Source organism: Nipponia nippon, unplaced genomic scaffold, assembly GCF_047370975.1.
Source record: "Nipponia nippon isolate SJK-2023a ecotype South Korea unplaced genomic scaffold, ASM4737097v1 scaffold_8, whole genome shotgun sequence".
Classification (NCBI taxonomy): Eukaryota; Metazoa; Chordata; class Aves; order Pelecaniformes; family Threskiornithidae; genus Nipponia; species Nipponia nippon.
The window spans coordinates 14,371,475-14,390,682 of NW_028262402.1; the positions used below are offsets into that span (position 1 = coordinate 14,371,475).

The 19,208-nt window shown below is 39.2% G+C and overlaps 1 protein-coding gene across 1 annotated transcript in view; it reads right to left on the reverse strand.

The window, feature by feature from the left end:
- CAMK4 (calcium/calmodulin dependent protein kinase IV) overlaps positions 1-19,208 on the reverse strand; it is a 172,047-nt gene that overhangs the window by 64,536 nt on the left and 88,303 nt on the right. Inside the window, exons 4-5 of the mRNA XM_087742172.1 lie at positions 11,758-11,820; positions 11,022-11,104 (exon numbers count right to left, since the gene is read on the reverse strand). Of these exons, the coding sequence (XP_087598298.1) occupies positions 11,022-11,104; positions 11,758-11,820 (146 nt within the window). The remainder of the gene's footprint in view (positions 1-11,021; positions 11,105-11,757; positions 11,821-19,208) is intronic.

The following is a 19,208-nucleotide window of genomic DNA, read 5'->3' on the forward strand; positions in this document are numbered from 1 at the left end:
CTTTCTAGCATTGTTGTTCCTTCTGAGTACTGCAAGTTTTCTGGTAATATAAATCCTTTTGTTTTGCAGATGGTTTTCAGTGTAGCCTCTGGATATCCACCATGCCACTCTACCACAGAAGTGCAATGTTCCCCACGTTGCTTATAATGTTTCTATTATGCACATCTTCATCAGAGTCTACATCAGCAGAAGCATAAATTCTTACCAGTGTTCACCATAATTCTGCAGCCTGCAGTATAATTTGGGAATACCATGCACTGGATTTTACTCCTTTTGGATATTCTTTTTAGGACTTGGTACTATGCTTTAATTCATCACATCTGTACGAAGTCACTGAAAGCAATGCGATTTCCCAGTAAAGGGAGGTAGGTAGTGGCCACATTTGCTCTGCAGAAACTTTATTACTGGTAAGAGCACAGTCTTGCTAAACTAAACATACTTGATCTAAAAATCAATGAGGAAAGAGATGGGGAATCCCAATGTGTCATTTCAGAATCAATTTTCAGAGCGGTATTAAAATTATATTGATATACAATTTTATGGTTGACTGGAATACATGTGTCTAGGGATTAATGACAAACATGTTAGGCAACAAGTGGAAACAATCAATCTATCTTCTACAAAAACAAACAAGTGAGCATTTCATCACAGAAGGGAAGGACTAGGCTTCAGGTTTGATTTTTCAGTGTGTAACAAAACACATGGCCAGATTTCTCCGAATCCAGCAAGAAAGACAGCTGTTGCACAGCTGCAGTGGTAAAAAAGGAATAAAAAATACTCAGTAACCCACTTTGGACAAACAGAGGACTCATCCAATGCCAGAGGATGCTAGAGTGTGATAGTCACCGATGGCACACACCTCTTCATGCAAGAATGCCCATACCTTAAATTCTTGGTCAGCATTGGCTGCTGCCCTGGCAGGTGAGACCTCTCAGCTAAGAGTGAGGAAAGGCTGCACACCCTTCCCGGGCAGCACAGCTCGCAGAGCCACTCCAAGTTTTGCACTGTAACAACTCCTGAAACTTGTAACTGAGAGCGCCAGGGGGTGGAAGAATCAACACGAAAGAGGAACCAAACAGTACAAGAAATGGGTACTTTACCAGCTCTCTGACTCTGAAACCAAAGTCTCTTTCTCTTTTGTTTTTCTTAGGTATGGTAATCCAGTGCAAAGACTATTCCTGCAATTTTAAATGCAAGCTGTTCTCATGACTCCTTGTGATCAAGAAAATTTGAAGTCTTATCCACTTTAACAAACTTACGTTTTCCTCCCCCACACTCTAAATTGACTAGTTCTCCTATTCTTAGCTTTACTTCCCTGCTTGCCTCCTACACAGGCCAGCCTACCCATCCTCCAGCCTTGCCTGAAATCTGAGCAGGTAAAGTCTGTTTCTTGCTTCCCTTATCTCAGATTGGTAAGTGCACTTTGTTTTATGCTTATCAATCTAAACAGTTACTCTAAAATTTGCAATATTTAGCCATCATTTAATATTGCTACTATAAATACTATTTCTCCACACTGTGGAGTTGTTTGCATTTCAGTATTAGGTGAATCTAGAAACATATAAGATAGCTTGCAATAGGCCTGCTAAATCAATTTAGCCATCCAAACCAGTAAAATTTTAATTACTTTATTGGTTCCCAATGTTATTTCTCTTTCTTTCTTCATGTTATGTTTGCATTTGCTTTTTAGGTAATTCTTTATAAATATTGCTATATCAGAAAAAGCCATCACTGTTTTTAGGGTCATTTTCATTCTGCCCCTAGCTGGCTTTTATCCAAAACTCTTATACCACATCTCACCTGTGGGCTGCATCCTGTTACATCATGTACAGTCTCAGGCAAGACACTGCCCTATATAAATAAAAGATCTGTTCCAATGCCAGTATATGTGAATAATTTTTTTAAATATTTGGTTCTATATAATAATTGTTAATTTATCTAAAATTCTTTGGTTGTCATGGAGATTTTTTCTGTACATATTCACGTAATTCTTATGTAAATACTTATATTTCATTAAAATGAAATAAAAATATTTCTACAAGGTAAAATGAGACTGAAAATTAGCAGAAACAGGAAAAGAAAATGACATCACTGTACTCAACAGCAAAAAGGTTTCCACAAGGAACACTTTCTCAATCAGTGATTCACAGATCTATTGGCTCATACCTGTACCAAGACGATTCCAATTCCTTGTTGCTTTGATGCATTTGTTTAGTTAAAAAGTAAGGTTTCTCTCTAAATATTCATGTATTTCCCATACTACAGCATTGAAGAGTAATAAATATAAAAAAGAAGCTCTGATTCAGTTTGCTGATTCTCCCTTATTTTACAACCATTTTCATAATTCAGTGCAGACTAGCTGTTACTGTCACTAGTGACTCAAACTGCCTGCCCATGATCTGCAGAAGGATAATGGGAAATACAGAACTGGGTTTGGATGTGACTCCAAGTCAAACAGACTAGATGTTTTTCTTCAATACCTTGTTTAGAAATGAAATGCAGCATTGCAGTAATTCAGGAAAACTGTTTTCCCTCCATTGTTATTACGTAAGAGGCAGTTTCTGATAAATGTGGCAGGCAGGATAATTTAGAGAAAAATTATGTATTTGTTAAATCTTATACTAGGGTTTTTTTTCCTCTAACTTTCTTTCTACTTCCTACTCAGGATTTCTATAGCACCCACAGAAATAGAAAAATCTTGTAGGAAAATCAGTAATTGCACATTAAAAGCCTGGGTAAGACTAAATAAATGGCCACACCTTCAAAAGCAGCAATCACTCAGGTGTTTGCAGTGAAATCAGTAAGATCACTTCAGTGCCCATCATGTTAAAAAAGACAGGTTCATCTTTCAGGAGCTTAATTTCTGTAGATATTTTTAAAAATAATACTCTTTTTGTTTCTAGAGGTTGTGAAACCACAGTGCTCATAAATTAGCAGCTCAAACTTCTCTCTCGAACAGAAGTTTCTGTGTTACTGACTGTGTGAGGCACCACGACAAATTGAATTATTTCAGCATTTCACAGCTCCTGTCTGGTGAACAACAGGGAGGGGGCAAAGGGAAGGATCACTGGCAGCTTGTAAAGGAGGCAGTGGCCTGGGGAGGGGGAAAGAGCAGCACTGAAGGCACTGATGAAGCCGCCCTGCCAAGAACCGGTGAGGCTTCCACTGGAATTCTTCGTCTAGCTAAGAGCATCACATTATAAGAAAGATGTGGGAATGTGGAGGAAGTTCAATGGACAGTAATTGAGACATAGAAAACACGACTGGGAAAAAAAGATTGCAGGAACTGAGAACATACAGTGTTCTGCAGTCCTTCACTATGTGAGAGTTTGCTATGAAGAAGGAAGGTGGTTTAACCCCACCTTCTCTCTACCTGCTGGGGACAAGGCAAACAGATTTTGGCCAAATTTGCAGAAAGAAGGCTTTTCCTAATATTAAAGCTGAATGTAATTATCAGGTTGGAGAATCGCTGGAATAGCCTACATAAGAAGATTACAGAGGTGTTTAAGAAACAAAACCCTGAATGCCTAAGGATGGTTGAAGGATACTGCCTGAGCTCAGGTGAAAAACTGCCTGCTCCAGCCCTCCATGCCAAACCAGCACAGCTGTAGCTGCCATGACGTTTTAAACACATTGCCCTGGAGCTCATTCTGGCATATTGCTTACTTCCCAATAAGAGTGAAACAGACAGCCATCAAATTCTGAAACTGGGTACTGCTGCATAACATACATTGTGCTTATATCCATCTATGTCACAATTTGCAAGAGTATTCACATTATCATTATTCAGTTCAGGAATATTTCAGGTTCACCTGTGTCCTGGTTTCAGCTGGGATAGAGTTAATTTTCTTCTTAGTAGCTGGTATAGTGCTGTGTTTTGAGTTTAGGATGAGAATAACGTTGATATACGGATGTTTTTGGTTTTTGCTAAGTAGTGGTAAAGAAGCTGGGAGGGAGCACAGCCAGGACAGCTGACCCAGACTGGCCAAAGGGCTATTCCATACCATATGATGTCATCCTCAGTATATAAGCTGGGCGAAGAAGAAGGAAGGGGGCGGACGTTTGGCACGATGGCGTTTGTCTTCCCAAGTAACCGTTACGCGTGATGGAGCCCTGCTTTCCTGGGGATGGCCAAACACCTGCCTGCCAATGGGAAGGAGTGAATAAATTCCTTGTTTTGCTTTGTTTGCGTGCGCTTTTGCTTTACCTGTTTAACTGTTCTATTTTATTTTACTTCAATTATTAAACTGTTCTTATCTCAACCCATGAGTTTTCTCCCTTTTACCTTCCGATTCTCTCCCCCATCCCACCAAGCGGGGAGTGAATGAGAAGCTGTGTGGTGCTTAGCTGCCGGCTGGGGTTAAACCACGACAACTTGTTACAGTCCTCCTTTGGTGCCCTTGGCATCTCTTACAGTGCATGGATGTGTGATACATTCCTTAATCCAGCGGTTAAAGTTCAACTTTGAACTGAGAAGTACGTTATCTGAAAAGGATTTGCTTTTCAGGCTTTCATAAAAAAATCAACTTAATTATCATTTAGGACAAACATTTTGGTGCTCTGAATATATACAATAACTGTACTTCTTCCTAAAACATTTTGGCTTCCCTTTATACTCTTGTCATAATGTACCTAGAAAAAGCAAAGAGAAACAAAATGTACAAAGCACTCACATCCTAAGTGATTTTATAATTTCAGGAAGGGTGTTGAGTCAAGGCATAGAAGATACATCATTAGCTCTTGGGTCAGTCAGAGACTTCCTTTATACATATATGTAGGCTACAGCTATATAGGCTGTAGGTATATATATGTCAATTTGTCACCTGCACAGAGCTGTTAAAACCTCTCTGCATTTCAAACAAATATGAAAGCTAAATTTGTTGATAATTGAGGAAACCAGCTATGGCTTGATCAGCTTCCTATTCAATTTAACAGGTGTATCTCTCCTAGTTTGTCTGGCATCCAGACCATGTATGTCTATATTAGAGTGGTGAGGCTGTAGCAGAAAACTGAGAATACGTATGTCAGAGATGCTCTAGTCTTGGTATTAACAATACCTGACAAAATAAAGAACTTCACGGGCACTGATGTGTCCTACCTCCAAAAGGCTTGCCCAGTTCTCAGAGTGTGCTAGCAATCTATGGGCTGGTCCCAATTAGGACATACCCATGCTAACAATTCCTGCAAATTTATCTTGAGCAATAAAAAAAAAGGCAAGAGGATATTTTAAATGAAAATGTTATAAGTGAAAAACCTTCCACAGTGGAGTTAAGAATCAGGCAAGCTTTAATGTCACATCAGTTCACATTTAGAGAGTGGCAGGAAGCCAGCCAGTATTACAATTGCACCATCATCATTGCTTGAGTCGTTTAGTCATTTATAAAGCTGCAAGTGTGTTCCCTCTGGCGCCTGGTGTTTCACCTAATTCTAAGTGCATACATTGACCACACTGTAAGTAGTATCCTATGCACAAACATTTACAAAAAATCAGTTGTGTGTCTCATCTTGAAAAGAATATTGTAGTCAGCAGATACTGACTTAGAGTAATTATATCCAGTGACAGAAAATAAGGCACTGACCCCAAAAAAGTGTAAAGGTGTTATTAAAACTCTGTACAGGAAGGAAATAGCAAATTACATTGGAAAGGCTACAAATGAGCATTAACGCACACTTCCTTATTCTTAAATTACTGTTTTTTGTCATTACTGCAGCTGAAATCAAGAGACACTAAATGAGTTATTATGACATCAAGGAGCACTTTTACCAGAGCTAATTTGCGTGTTGTCTTCTGATTTCAGAGAATAGGGCATAATTGGGGTAGTCAAGACAGACCTTTTTTTTTTGCCAGTCCCAAGTGAGGGGACTGTAACTTGCTCATGTGAAATAGAGTCCAAAGGGCTGCTCTGACCCCTGTTCAGAAGACAGACTGCCACCACATAATGAGACCAGAGCTCCAAAACAAATAAAAGATGCTACTCTGCCACTAGTTTATAAAAGACCCCCACTTTAGTGACTGATTAATTCCTTGACTCTTGTTGATGTCCCTTAGCAATTCTAATTTCCATAAGCAGAAACAAGAAGGTGTACCTGAAGCGTGGGAAGGCTTCAGGAAATTTTGCCCATAAGCAGTAATCATTCCTGCATCTCTTAAAAAGGCACGTTCTTTAGAACAAGTAATTAATATTTTTGTTAATGTACGCTCCGTAAAAGAAGATAGTATCAGCTTAAATTTGTATTTCAGAGGAAAATATATGAAATCTGAAATGGAAGTGAGTCAAGAGACTGTCAGCCATAAGCAGTATTTTTAGACAATGTTCGGTGCACTTAATGATGAAGAAAAAATCAGAAGAGTTTGTGGTCAAGATGCCGAAGTACAGACAAGGAGAACATGTGGATTAACATTATCATTTGAAGCTGAAAAAAGAAAGAGTCTAACAAAAACTATTCTTACCAATCTGCAGGTATTCTGACTACAATAAAGTTAAAGTAGAGGTGACTTTTTTGCTGAAATTAATATTTGGAAAAGTGATATATTGGTGATTCAGCTGAAAGGCAATTGATATGAATAAAATCTGCATGGAAAAGACCAACTTGAAAAAAAGTTAGCCCATAAAAGACAGATATTACAGACTTATTACTGCCTGTAACAATAAAGAGGTCAATTGTTAGAAGCAAAGCCAGATCAACAAAGTGACCAAGAATCTGACTAAATACACCATGCAATAGAAAAGGAAGTCAAAGTTAACAGTACCAAGAAATTACATTTAAGTAAAGAACAATGAAGGGACAGAGTGCAAAAGGAAGAGGCAAGAGAAAAATATAACTGAACCAAGCTTAAGAAGACTAATCATTATTTTAAAAGGGATGAACTATGAAGAAAATTGAAGAGGTAATAATCAAGGGGGTTAATGCAAAAAAGGGACGCCACTGGCTATTTATCCAAGCAAGTCGTTGAACAGTCTAAGGTTTACTGATTATTAATAAAAATGTCTTAAAAAAGCAATTAGTTTGACACACACTTTGCCTATGTAAATGAGATTAGTCTATTTTCTTTTTCCAGGAAAGCTACATCAGTTTTTGTGGTGTCAATTCATTCTACATTCCCTTATGGTCACTGCATTTAAACTCTTTTTTCCACTGTGATTTTTAATTCATATTAAAATGTTTGTTTCCATTTATTTGAGCTCAAATTCAGTCCCATCTATCTGAAAGCACCAAGAGGGTTAATTCCATCAACTCTGCCTCTAGCTTTCTCCTGTTAAATGGAGAAGAGCTGTAATGGAGAGAAGCTTTCTGATTATAAATCTGCCTTTTAAAAGTATCCACATAAGGTTTATTACTTTAATCTGTATGCATAATATGATCTCATCCAAAAACCTAATAAACTCAAATTCCATTATGTCTTTCCATCACTCAAACTTCTCATGTAAAACGTGTCTATGGTCTGAACTACGGCTCTGCAATGCTCTTCATAAGAAGACTGGGTGAGAAGGAAGACGCAAGAGAAGGATGAAAATTGACCTCTGCCTGCTGCTTTGCTCCCAGTCCTGAAATTTCCTGTCCACAAGTGTAGTGGAAACATGGTCCTTTAAAGACTGTTCAAATGTTAGAGTGATCACTCCACCACACATTTGAACAGCTGTGCTGATTTTGTGTTTTGTTTTTCAGCTAGCTCCTGCCGGTGTGATGGCACCCTGCCCCAGTATCATGGCAGTGTGAACAACATGGCTGTCTGTAGTTGGGCACACTGCTGCCGGGACACTCAGAGCCATACCAGAGGGTCATCCCTTGGGACTCTGTCAAAACACTGCTGGTTTAAATGCACTTCAACCATGCATGTCTGTTTTAAACATGCAGGAATGAAAGAGGACAGCCAAGCAAATGTCAAAGTCGCATGTGCCAGCACTGGGCTGGAGACATAGCATCTGGAAAGAACTAGAATACCAGTTAAATTAGACCTACTGCAGTTTTCTCTTGGTCTTGGTCAGTTCGTCCATTGGTCTGTCTTACTTCAAATGCTCTTTGTGACTGCTCACTTACTGGGTTGGCAAAAACCAGCATGCAAACGGGCAAGAAATATTCTAATTTACACAAACTTCTCCAATTTAGTGTAGACTTATATTTGTTGTGTTTGGGATGGTGGAATATTACATGTCAGGATATGGCCTACAATGTGATTTAAGAAGTCTGGGAAACAGATTTCTTTTTAAAAATACAACCAAAACCAACCTGATTTCAGCTATATTAACACAGATGTGTAACTGATACTTTTGTTTGAATTTATCTCCTTTTGGGTAACACAACTGAAAAATTGTCATAATGAAAGCTCGTTTTAGCAATCGTGGATGATTTGACAGAAATATTAAATATGGTGAAGGAAGTGAATAATTTTATTACCCAGAACTTTTATGTTAGAGTGGCATGAAACCAGCAGCACATCAACAATGCTAATAGGATTCTAGAAAACTAATTGGATCTTGGGTATTTATGAAATCATCTTCATGATAAGGGGAATGTATAGGTGAAAGGACTTACTCATCTGCAGCTCAAATACTGTTCAAAAGGAGAATGGACATCTGGGATGGCAGAAAACTAGAGCAATAAAACAGTTGATATAAAAAGTACCAGCATTTTACCAGAACTAGCAGTAACAGTAACAGCAATGAATATGTTTACACTAAGGAGAGCAGATGCGTGTAACAGATCTAGTCATATCATTTGCTGACAGCTGATTTGAAAGAGGCGTAAGAGTAACTCTTCCAGAGTACAAAAGTTGCTTTGCTGCCTGTGTATGGATGGTGGTTTACAAAGTCATGTAGCTGGGCACCAAGCACATATGGTCCAACAAACCCTTGGGGTGGTTGGTCCCTGGCCACATCTGGGTCCTGCCTGCCCACACGCTTTCTATATAGGGTCTTGTCTCGAGGACAGTGATAGGGTGGTTCTCAGGACAGGGTCATAGCTCTCCCTCCATATGTGACACAACCCCACTGCCCAGCAGGAGATCTTCCAGGGTCATCTTGCTTTCTCCTGGGACAGCAGTCATACAAGCACAGAGGAAAGACTGCACAAGGCCTCTCTACAAGTCAAGACATTTCCTTCATGCATGCTGAAAAGATGTATGGATCAAAAAGATTAAGCATAAGAGGGGAAGTCTGCCCTAAGGCAGAAAGTTTTACCCTCGCTAAAACTCAGAGGGCAGCCATTGTATAGCACAATGCAAGTGTTAATCCTTCAGCCCAGCTGAAAGAGAAGAAAGGGACAGCTAATGCTTAATTGGATTGGCTAGTGAAAAACATCCTGGCTGCATATTTCTATTAAATTATTTTTGGTTTAAGGTTCAAGAGTGAAGTAATAGTCCAGTTGCTAGCTTAACAGCTGAAAATAGCTTTTTATGGTTTTTGTTTCATTGATCGTTTTTTTTTCTAAATCACAGGTCAGAGGGGACTGTATTGGCAAAGTTTCCAGTTCTGTTGTATATGGAGAAAAGGAGGATGCTGATTTCAGAAGACCTCCATAGCATTAGTGCTCATTTGTAGCATCACAAGGGGGCACTGCAATTCTAGTAAGTGACTAAACGGCTCTGCTTCTCCTCGGGCAATGCCAGACAGCTCGTCCTAGCCAAACTACTGGACAGAGCATACAATTTTTGGGAAAGATCAATCTGAGAGCTCAGATCTCATAATCACTGCTGAGTACAGATTACAGAATGTTGAAAATGTCATGATATTAAATCCTAGTTCCATCAAATAATGCAATTCCCCATCCTGGATCCCCCAGAGCCTTTTATCTTCAGTTCTTCTACCACACAAATGGTTGCTGGTCAGGAGCCAACCATTTCACTGGCATATTTGTGTTTTCCCTTTACAAACTCTTTGCACCAAAGACTCCTGTAGAGTATCCAGCCTTCCTGAAAAACACCCAATCTAAAACCACGTGGATATATAAAGGGCTATGTGAAAGTTAAGGCATCTTGTGCAAGGTCCTCTAGCTCAGGACTGGCTGCTCGCTGGTTGTTCAACTTGCAGCATGTTTCTCCTGATTGCTTTGGCTGAGTATTGAGAGAGTATCCACCTTTCTTCTGTCGAACTAAAGATGTTACAAGATGAGTTGCTTTTGTTGTTATTGTTCAGAAATAGTTCATCTCAAGGTTGTAGCTATGACCATGGTACCAAAAAAGTACGTTTTTGTTTTCTCAAGTCAAAGATACTTTCAGACTGAGTTTCTGATGCGTATTTGTATAACAGTCCTCTAAAATACCAAACTTTAATTACAGAAGAAGGAAGATCAAATAACCTGTCCTTACATGAGTTGGAAACCACCAATGCCAGTGAATTAATTGATTTACTCAAGCCAGTATCAAATGCTCTTCTTATCTTCTCTTGCTCTAAAAAACCAAATCCCTACCTGTAAAATATCGCCCCAACACTATTACAGAATTATTTTGCTTTATGCATATGCACCTACACCACAAGTATGTGCAGCCTTACAAGCAATACCTTCAGAACTCAATAGTTGTCTTGCAGAATCTTTGTAACAAAAACAGAGATTTTATAAATACAATGAATACCAAAGAGAATTTATTTCTTGCTATTCTGCTTACCAAATTTTTATCTGACATAACATTATCCTCCTGTCAGGCTGATTGCCACCTACCATATTTATGATGACCTGTCAATGCAATTTTGCCAGTTTTTCCTGCCTTTTGTCTGCTCTAGCACTCTCTGGTGCTACGCACCTGCTGAGCACCTTCCTTCAATAGTGTGTGTTCTTCAGAATCTACTGACAATTTCCTCCATTTTCGAATCATGTATCCTTTCAAAAAAAAAAAAATCTCCTGATAATCACATTTCCAAACACATTTTTAAGCCAATTCCTGCAGATATTTACTCATGTGAATAACCCATATGCTGATTAAATAATCCCAGTAATTGCTAACACAGGGATTATGAGCAGAGAAGAAATCTGGACTTTAACATCCTTGGGGAAGGTACTGAGCGAGGTGCGTACAGGTAACTTACCTGTCAAATAGTTCTCCACCTGTGACCAATTCCAGAACAAGACTGATTTCTGTAGGGGTCTCAAATATCTCCTTCAGTTTTATCTAGTAAAAGATAACAAAAAGGATTCATTTTGCATATTTGTCTTCTTACTGATCATATCTCAAGGCCAACAGCAGGAAACAGATCACAGTCAATAAAGCAGAGGATGGTACCAGCTGAAGTTGGAGCACCATTTACCTTGCAGTTGAGCAAGTTATTGTGCATGTTCTCTCCCACCTTTCTCTTTTTTGATAGTTTTATCTACTTTGCATTACCTCTTTTTTTTTTTTCCTATTTTCATACTCCTCATACCTCAGCAACCCCTGTGAAGCACAGAAGTTTAGGAAGCTGCTTTTGTTAGTGCTTGTCAACACCTGCCTGCCAATATTTCGGAGTAACTGAATGTAAGACCTTCCCCACCCTCCAAGGACTGACAACACCAACTTCCCCTTTCATTTACAGAACTTCTTTTGCATAGTTTCTCACTCAACTCTGTCAGATCATGAGTAATTTATTTAAAAGTGTAAGTATAACTCAACAGTCTTCCATAACGAGCTGTGAACATGCTCATGAGGAGAACCCAAAGCTTTAATCCAAGACTCTTCCAAGTCTGTATAGGTGAACCACAATGGCAATCTCTCAGGCTCAGAAAGATTTAAAAAAAAAAAAACAACAAAGAAACAAATGTGGAGTGAAAGAACAAGGCTCAACTTACAATGTTTGGATGTGAAAGGCGAAGAAGAACTCCAATTTCCGTGCGGACGATTTTCTTGTCTACCTGGTTAAAAGTGGGGAGGGAAAAAGTGAGAAATTTATTTCTATGTTCATCATAGAAACTTCCAGCTGCATCACAGTAAAACATGTATGAACAGCATTTCTAGATATGCTAGGAGAATAAATCGATGTGAGACATACAAGTCAAATATGCTGTAAGGAGTCATTTTCTTTTAACACAAGACAGATGCTATAACAGAAAAACATCTGCATCTAGAAAAATGATTACAAATGTACAAAGTCACACAAGAAGTAGAATACAGGAAAGACATCTGAAAAAGGTGCTAAAATTCCTATTTTTACTCAAGTTCTGCCCTTGTCTGTCACTACTTATGTTGGTTCAGTTTATGCCAGGATAGCTTCCTTTTGACACACTGTTCAGCAGCTGTTCTGGAAAAAGGTTTCTTCACATAGGATGTGCACATCAAAGCAGTGTAAGGTACTGCTTAGAACAAAAAAGTGATGCAAAGGTCAAACACCCAGAGCCACAGGCAGGGTGCAAGGTTTAACTTCAGCTTGCTTCAGATTTATCTAACAGAATGGTCTATTAATGCAAAAGACTTATCTGTTTGGTTAAACCTCTGAGAGGTTCCCTTTCCTTCCCTTTTCACATTGCAGTCTTTAACAATCCAGGCACAACCTATGTCTTGTTGGAGGACATCGGTCATTTCTCACACAAAATGCAGACCTAGGGAGTATTTCACTCAGGAAAGACAACTGCAGCTCTCTTGGAACTTGAATGTTTAAGCAAGCAAGAAAGGAAAATACTCATAAGCAAATTATGCATGTTTTTATGTTGCTAATGTAATTAATACATTTATGAAGAAACTATATGGTTTGCAAATATTCTCACAAACCCTAGAGAAATCCTACACTGATGACAATTATAAACATATTTATTCTACAGGACTCTTCATCTCAGGGGTTACAAAATGAACAAGAGTCAGAAAGTTAAGTCACTACCTCTTTCCAAACTGATGACACAGATGACATCAAGCAGAACGTTGGGGGTGGGGGGGAAGGTTGTGTGGGTTTTTCTAGTGGAGACTTTTCATCAAACACATTTTGGTTTTGGTTTTCTACATCATATGGGAAATGAACAGTCATAATACATAAAACTTTAAAAGGGACATAAAACTACCTTCAAATTCTTAGTGAGGAATACATATGCTTAAAAAACAATCTCTTTTTTTTAATCACCTGAAAGAAGAGATGTACTTCTCAGTGTTTTATTTTTTTGAGCAACAACAAAATCCAAGTATCAGTCACATTCAGAACTACAGCATAGGCAGAATTTGATTCTCCCCTTGTGTCAATCAGGAATGATTCCAAGTTAGCAGTGCCACAGTGCTCTGACAGCGGTGTAAATGAGTGGAGAACTAGAGCACTTAGGGATTTCTTGAAACTCATTGACACTTAACCTCTTCTAGTGGCTCTGCCAGAAAGCAAAATGAAGAAAGAAAAAACAACTTTGGACAGATTGAGTGCCTGTGAGAAGCAGCAGAAAGCAAAAATCAAAGAGGAATGAAATATTCCATTACCTGAACACCTAACTGGACGTAAAGAACATGGTCAATAACTAAATCTTCACAGGTAAACGCCTACTCTGGGATCAAACACAGGACCCTTTAGGCTCTGCGCCAGTCACAGGATTTATAAACTTTATTGCCTTCTACTCCAAATACAAGTGTTTCTTTGCTCTTGCCTGCTATATAAATACTGAGCAGTAGGTTTGAAGAATGGTCTCCTGTGCAGTTTTCCTAAAATGCTGAGAGCACCAGCCTGTGGTCTTACTTGGTTTCAACATCACCTTGGCATCAGTGCTGTTATTCAAATCTGGGTTACTTTTGTGAATGCAAATGCACAGCCAGGGGCTCCAAAGCTTACTGCTGGGTAGCAAGGGGCTCTTGATGATTCAGAGAGTAATACACGTCTGGACTGTTTTCATATGCTTTACACCTCAGACAGGATCAGAAAAATTAATGTACGATATTGCATGGACAGTCATTTCCCCAGGAGAGCTGTTTAGACTGAGCAATTTACCTTATTCAGAAGCACCACCACAAAGTGAACAACCTACAGTTTGTTTTCTGCAGTTTTGAAAATGTTTGCCCATCAAGCATGCCAAACAACAAGCATGGAAGAGGCTGTCCAAATGCTAAAGATTTGGACTTTAGTGCCTTTTGGCACTGAGTAGTTACAACTGAGAAACTATAGAGGCCTCCTCTCACCATGCAGGTGGCAAAAAATTAAGTGAAAAAGTGAACTGAAACTCAGTTTCAGGTCCTTGCTTTCCTAGACATTTATTCTGCAACTGTAGGTGAGTCTCTGTGATCCAGTTCCTGACCTGGCACAAAACAGTAGACTTTCATAATACTTCCTCAGGTGATGGTATGAGGAGAAAGTACCTAATAATTCAAGCTGCTAAGATGCAATGGCAAGTACACCAGAGAGAAACAGTTAGGAGTGTTGCACATTTATAAGCATCCTGGAAAATGGCTATTGGGACAGATTTTACAACAGAAACATGCATGTATAAATGGTATGAATCATTCCAGAGTAAAAGCAGCAGCATATGTAGTCACAGCATTTTATTACAGACAGCCTGTTTTATCACTTTTATTTTCTTACCTTCTCCTACACTAAGTATATAGCTATATCAACACTTAATCTTGTTTAAGCACCTTCCAACAAAATATACCTACTTATATCAGGGCCAAACTTGGCCTGTTTTTAGTTTGGGCAGGAGTATCAGCAATTCAAGTACTTATATTCCTGATAGAAATAATTTGATAAGATGACAGTCAGACATTTCACTCTATAGTGTATGTTGCTAGAGTAACAAATTTTAAAACTCGGATAATTTAACCAAAATATCCTATTACTACAAATATTTGGGTAAATTAAGTACATTTGGCTAGATCAAATACAGTGGTCTGATTTGTGTAGATGTAATAACTGACCAAAATGAGGCTGCAAAACCATCTATTTTTATCTCCTCCTCTTTGGATGCAATTTAAATATGCAGTACAATATGTAACAATTTATCTGAGCTTTTCTTAAATTAACATTACTCAAGCAGTGTCAGTGAGACCTTTGTGAGTATATCACAGTCAAGAATAATAAGGTCAGCAGAACCAATCTGTTTGTGAAGAGAAAAAACGATCAAGTATTAACTGTCAGATGTTTCCTGGTTCCACTAGTTTTGCAATTATCCTTCCACAAGCTTCCTTTATTCTTTGCTTTTAGTCCATGCTAAATGGACTAGAGTATGCTTTCGGTCAAACATTTCATTAGTATAATTTGATTTCTGCTTAAAAGATTACTCTTCTCTGTGTGAAAAACTTATGCTAATTCTGCACCAGGTCATGCAAATGACTAGTATGGTGATTTTAACACTGGTGTGATTTTACTGAGCTGTATTTTCTGTTTGCAAACTTGAAATGGCAAACAATTAAGAGGCATTTACTGTGATGGGCATATGATGCAGCGTTCTGCTGTGGTACATCTGTGTCAATTTGAGAAGTCATTTGCCAGGTTAATCCTGAAATGGTTATTTATCAGTTCTTCACCACTGACCCTAGGCTTGAAGATTTCACTGCCCATAGACCAAAAAAATCAAAGTTGCTAGATGGCCTGTATTATTAAAATCCACATCTATATACTTCCCTGTCTTACCTGTGGAGATATCCACAGGAAGCACTAAAACACAGCAAACCTGCGCTTGGGTCACAACAAACCCATGCAATGCTACAAGCTTGGGGAAGAGTGGATGGAAAGCTGTCTGGGGGAAAAGGACCTGGGGATGTTGATGGACAGTAGGCTGAATATGAGCTGGCAGTGTGCCCAGGTGGCCAAGAAGGCCAATAGCATCCTGGCTTGCATCAGAAACACTGTGGCCAGCAGGACAAGTGAAGTGATCATCCCCTTGTAGTCAGCACTGGTGAGGCTGCACCTCAAATACTATGTTCAGTTTTGGGCCTTCAGAGCATTGAGGTGCTGGAGCGTGTCCAAAGAAGAGCAATGAAGTTGGTGAAGGGTCTAGAGAACAAGTCTTACAAGGAGTGGCTGAGGGAGCTGGGGTTGTTTAGTCTGGAGAAAAGGAGGCTCAGGGGAAACCTTATTGCTCTCTACAGCTACCTGAAACAGGTTGTAGCGAGGTGGGGGTTGGTCTCTTCTCCCAAGTAATAAGCGATAGGACAAGAAGCAATGGCTTCAAGTTGTGCCAGGGGAGGTTTAGATCGGATATTAGGAAAAACTTCTTCACCGAAAGGGTAGTCAGGCACTGGAAGAGGCTGCCCAGGGAAGTGGTTGAGTCCCCGTCCCTGGAGGTATTTAAAAGACGTGTAGATGTGGTGCTTAGGGACATGGTTTAATGGCGGACTTGGCAGTGCTAGGTTAATGGTGGGACTTGATCTTAAAGGTCTTTTCCAACCTAAATGATCCTATGATTCTATGAAACCTCAAGAACTGCTTGTAGGTGTGATACAGTCCTGCCTTGTGCTGTGGCTTGCAGTGCTCCATGGTATGCTTTAGTAAGCAAAACAGGAGCTGGGACTCTAGTACAGGTAAGCATCTGCATGCTGGCTTTAATCTAACTAGATAAAGTACCTGCAGCAGCAAAAATCCAGCAACCTGAACGTGGGAGCAAGAGGCAGTCCAAGAAACCAGTGCACTGAACTGAAACGTCTGTCTGTACTGCAGCCAGATACATGGCTTTGTGGTGTTACCTGAGATCACTAGACAAATAGTAGCATGCTATGTACGCTCAAAACTGCAGTCATATGTCCTGTTTACAGACAGACAGACATAGGATAAACAGCATTAACAGAGTATGTCATGCAACCAAGGCCCAGGAAGTTAGGACAGCATTTGCAAGTGTGGGTGAATTAAACTATCCCCCCCTTTAATTTATATTAAAGCATTTACATAAAAAAGGTAATTTTTCCTGGATTATTCCTGGTATTCTGTCTCTCCAGTTATTTCACTTCTCTAGAATCAGGTATTTATCTATTTTATAGATACGTGTCTACAAACACTGTGTCTTTCAAGTTTGATACTGGTCATGCAATGAAGTAGCGCCAGGTCTATAATCAGTTGATTTCTGATTTATAGATTTCAGACTATTTTGACAAAGGCTGGAAAAATCCTTAATGAAAGCTGAGATTCATCCATGTTTCCATGCCCTGAAATGGTGAGGTGGAGTGATGCTACAAACCCCTGAGATGTTGCTTCTATCTGAATTAAATGAAACGATAAAATGAACTGTCACTGTAAACAGATTAATCCAGCTGCTGCCTTGCAATATGGTACACCATCCTGAAAACAGGTGGCCAACAGATGTACAGACCCCTCAAACTTAGTAGAGAGCAAGAAACAGAGCACGTTCCTCATTCTCCAAGTCCAGTCTTTGCTGCCTTCCTTCCCTAGGCTGCTGTGGACATGGAGGGGCACATCTGACCAGGTGTGACCACCACGCAGGTTGGGTCACAAACGCTGTGCCCAGGCAAGTGGTGTGAAGCAGGCAATGCAAATGGCTCTCAAGGAGCTTCGCAGTACTGCCCACCTCAGGGAGGCTGTTCACCCCAGCTCCGCACAGCTCCTTATTTAATATCCCACTTATTGACTCACATGAACACCTCTAATGTGAGCAATGAATGCTTTATCGAACCAGCAGGTCAGGCTCTGAGCATGTATTTCTCTGTACTTACAGGGAGCATGCTGCAAATCATTATTGGCTTGCCACCACACTCTATTAAAAGTGCTTCCAAGAAACAATTTTTATGTTCGTCCCAGCTAACGTAACTGCTCTGCAGCCTAACCCTTTCTGTATTTTATGGAGTCAATTGTTAATTACCATTTATAACTTTGCCATTATTTTGTCTTCTCACAGTTAAGCTGAAAAATTAAAACCTATACAGACATAGACAACCCACCAGCAGAGCTGCCAATTCACTGGTAGTCTAAAAGGTCTATTCCCCCAGTTGTCACAACTACATGCAGGGCTGCTGGGTTACCCAGGTTCTCTTGAAAGGTTTCAAGAAAAAAAGAAAAAAGCTTGAATTTAAAGCTTGAATTTAAATTAATCTTCATAAGAAGAAGATTCAAAGTACATATTTTCTATACAGTTTTAGGTTTTTGTTTTTTAATTTCATAATGTCCTGAGTAACAGGAATTCCAGTTTCTGCCCAGCTCGTACATAGAATATCTTCTCAGAAAGTCTTTCAGTCAAGACTTCAAGATTAAAACTCTCTAAAGAAGACTCCTAAATGTGCTTTTTCATCTGTATAAAGCTGGGTAGTATCTCTGAAATCATGCATCTGAACTGGCCTATGTATCAATTGAAGATATGGATGTCAGTCTTCACCATAAGTGATAAAAAATCTTGGGGGATACAAGAAGTGGTATGACAGAAAAATCCCAGAACAAATGAAAATAGATGCTTTATATGTGACCCAGTCTTTCTCTCTGAGTTACTCTGGTGTAATTCAGTAACCAGCATGGCAGTGGACAGTGGGTAAAGGCAGAATTATAAAACAGTTGACCCTTCTGAATGAAAGGATACTTCTTTGTTCCAACTAGGGCATTTATTTAACACCTGCCTCAGGTGATTTAATTCATTGCATGACCTTTTTTTTTTTTGAATGAAAATAAGAGTTTCTCAAGTAAAGAATTCGTCCTGTGTTTTAGGGGCTGCTCTTGCTGGGGCATTGCTTCACCTTCTCAGCAAGGTCAGCAGCTCTCTTTTTGTATGGGAGCAACCTTTGTACTCCTCATGGACTAATATTATCTTTTTTTAAAAAAAAAAAAAAGATTCAAAATAATCTTTTTTGTATTTTAAGCTTGGCAGACTATTCTGGCTCTATCTCCATTCAAGCTGAACATGAAGTCCCTGAAGAACACATCAAACAATACAATAAAGCACAGTGGTAATTGCACAGCCCTGCAGTATCTTCCATAAACTCAGCAGGGAGTTTTCACTCTGTAGGTTACTGAGAATTTTTATTTTGAGCCTCCATAAGTAAACTTGTATTATTAATGAAAACAAAATAGACTATTCATTATTAGAGCAACTATTTTCTGTGCACATGTCCACACTTCCAATTTGGGGCTATAATCTTTCAATTGATGTATATTCTTCAGACTGAACACACTTGCATGGAACTACTGCAAGTTACATCAATGTGCTTGCATTTGTCTTGCTAGGTGCCTGAAAGTCTGCTTGCACATGCAAACCTGCTGGTTGCAAATACAGATTAGCTGGGTTTGTACAAGCATATGCTTTTAAAAAATGAAAGAGAAATACACTATCTGCATATGATAATACTATTAATCTGTTAAATGTATATTGTTCCATCAAAGAAGGAACACTTCTGTTTCTCAAAAAGCACA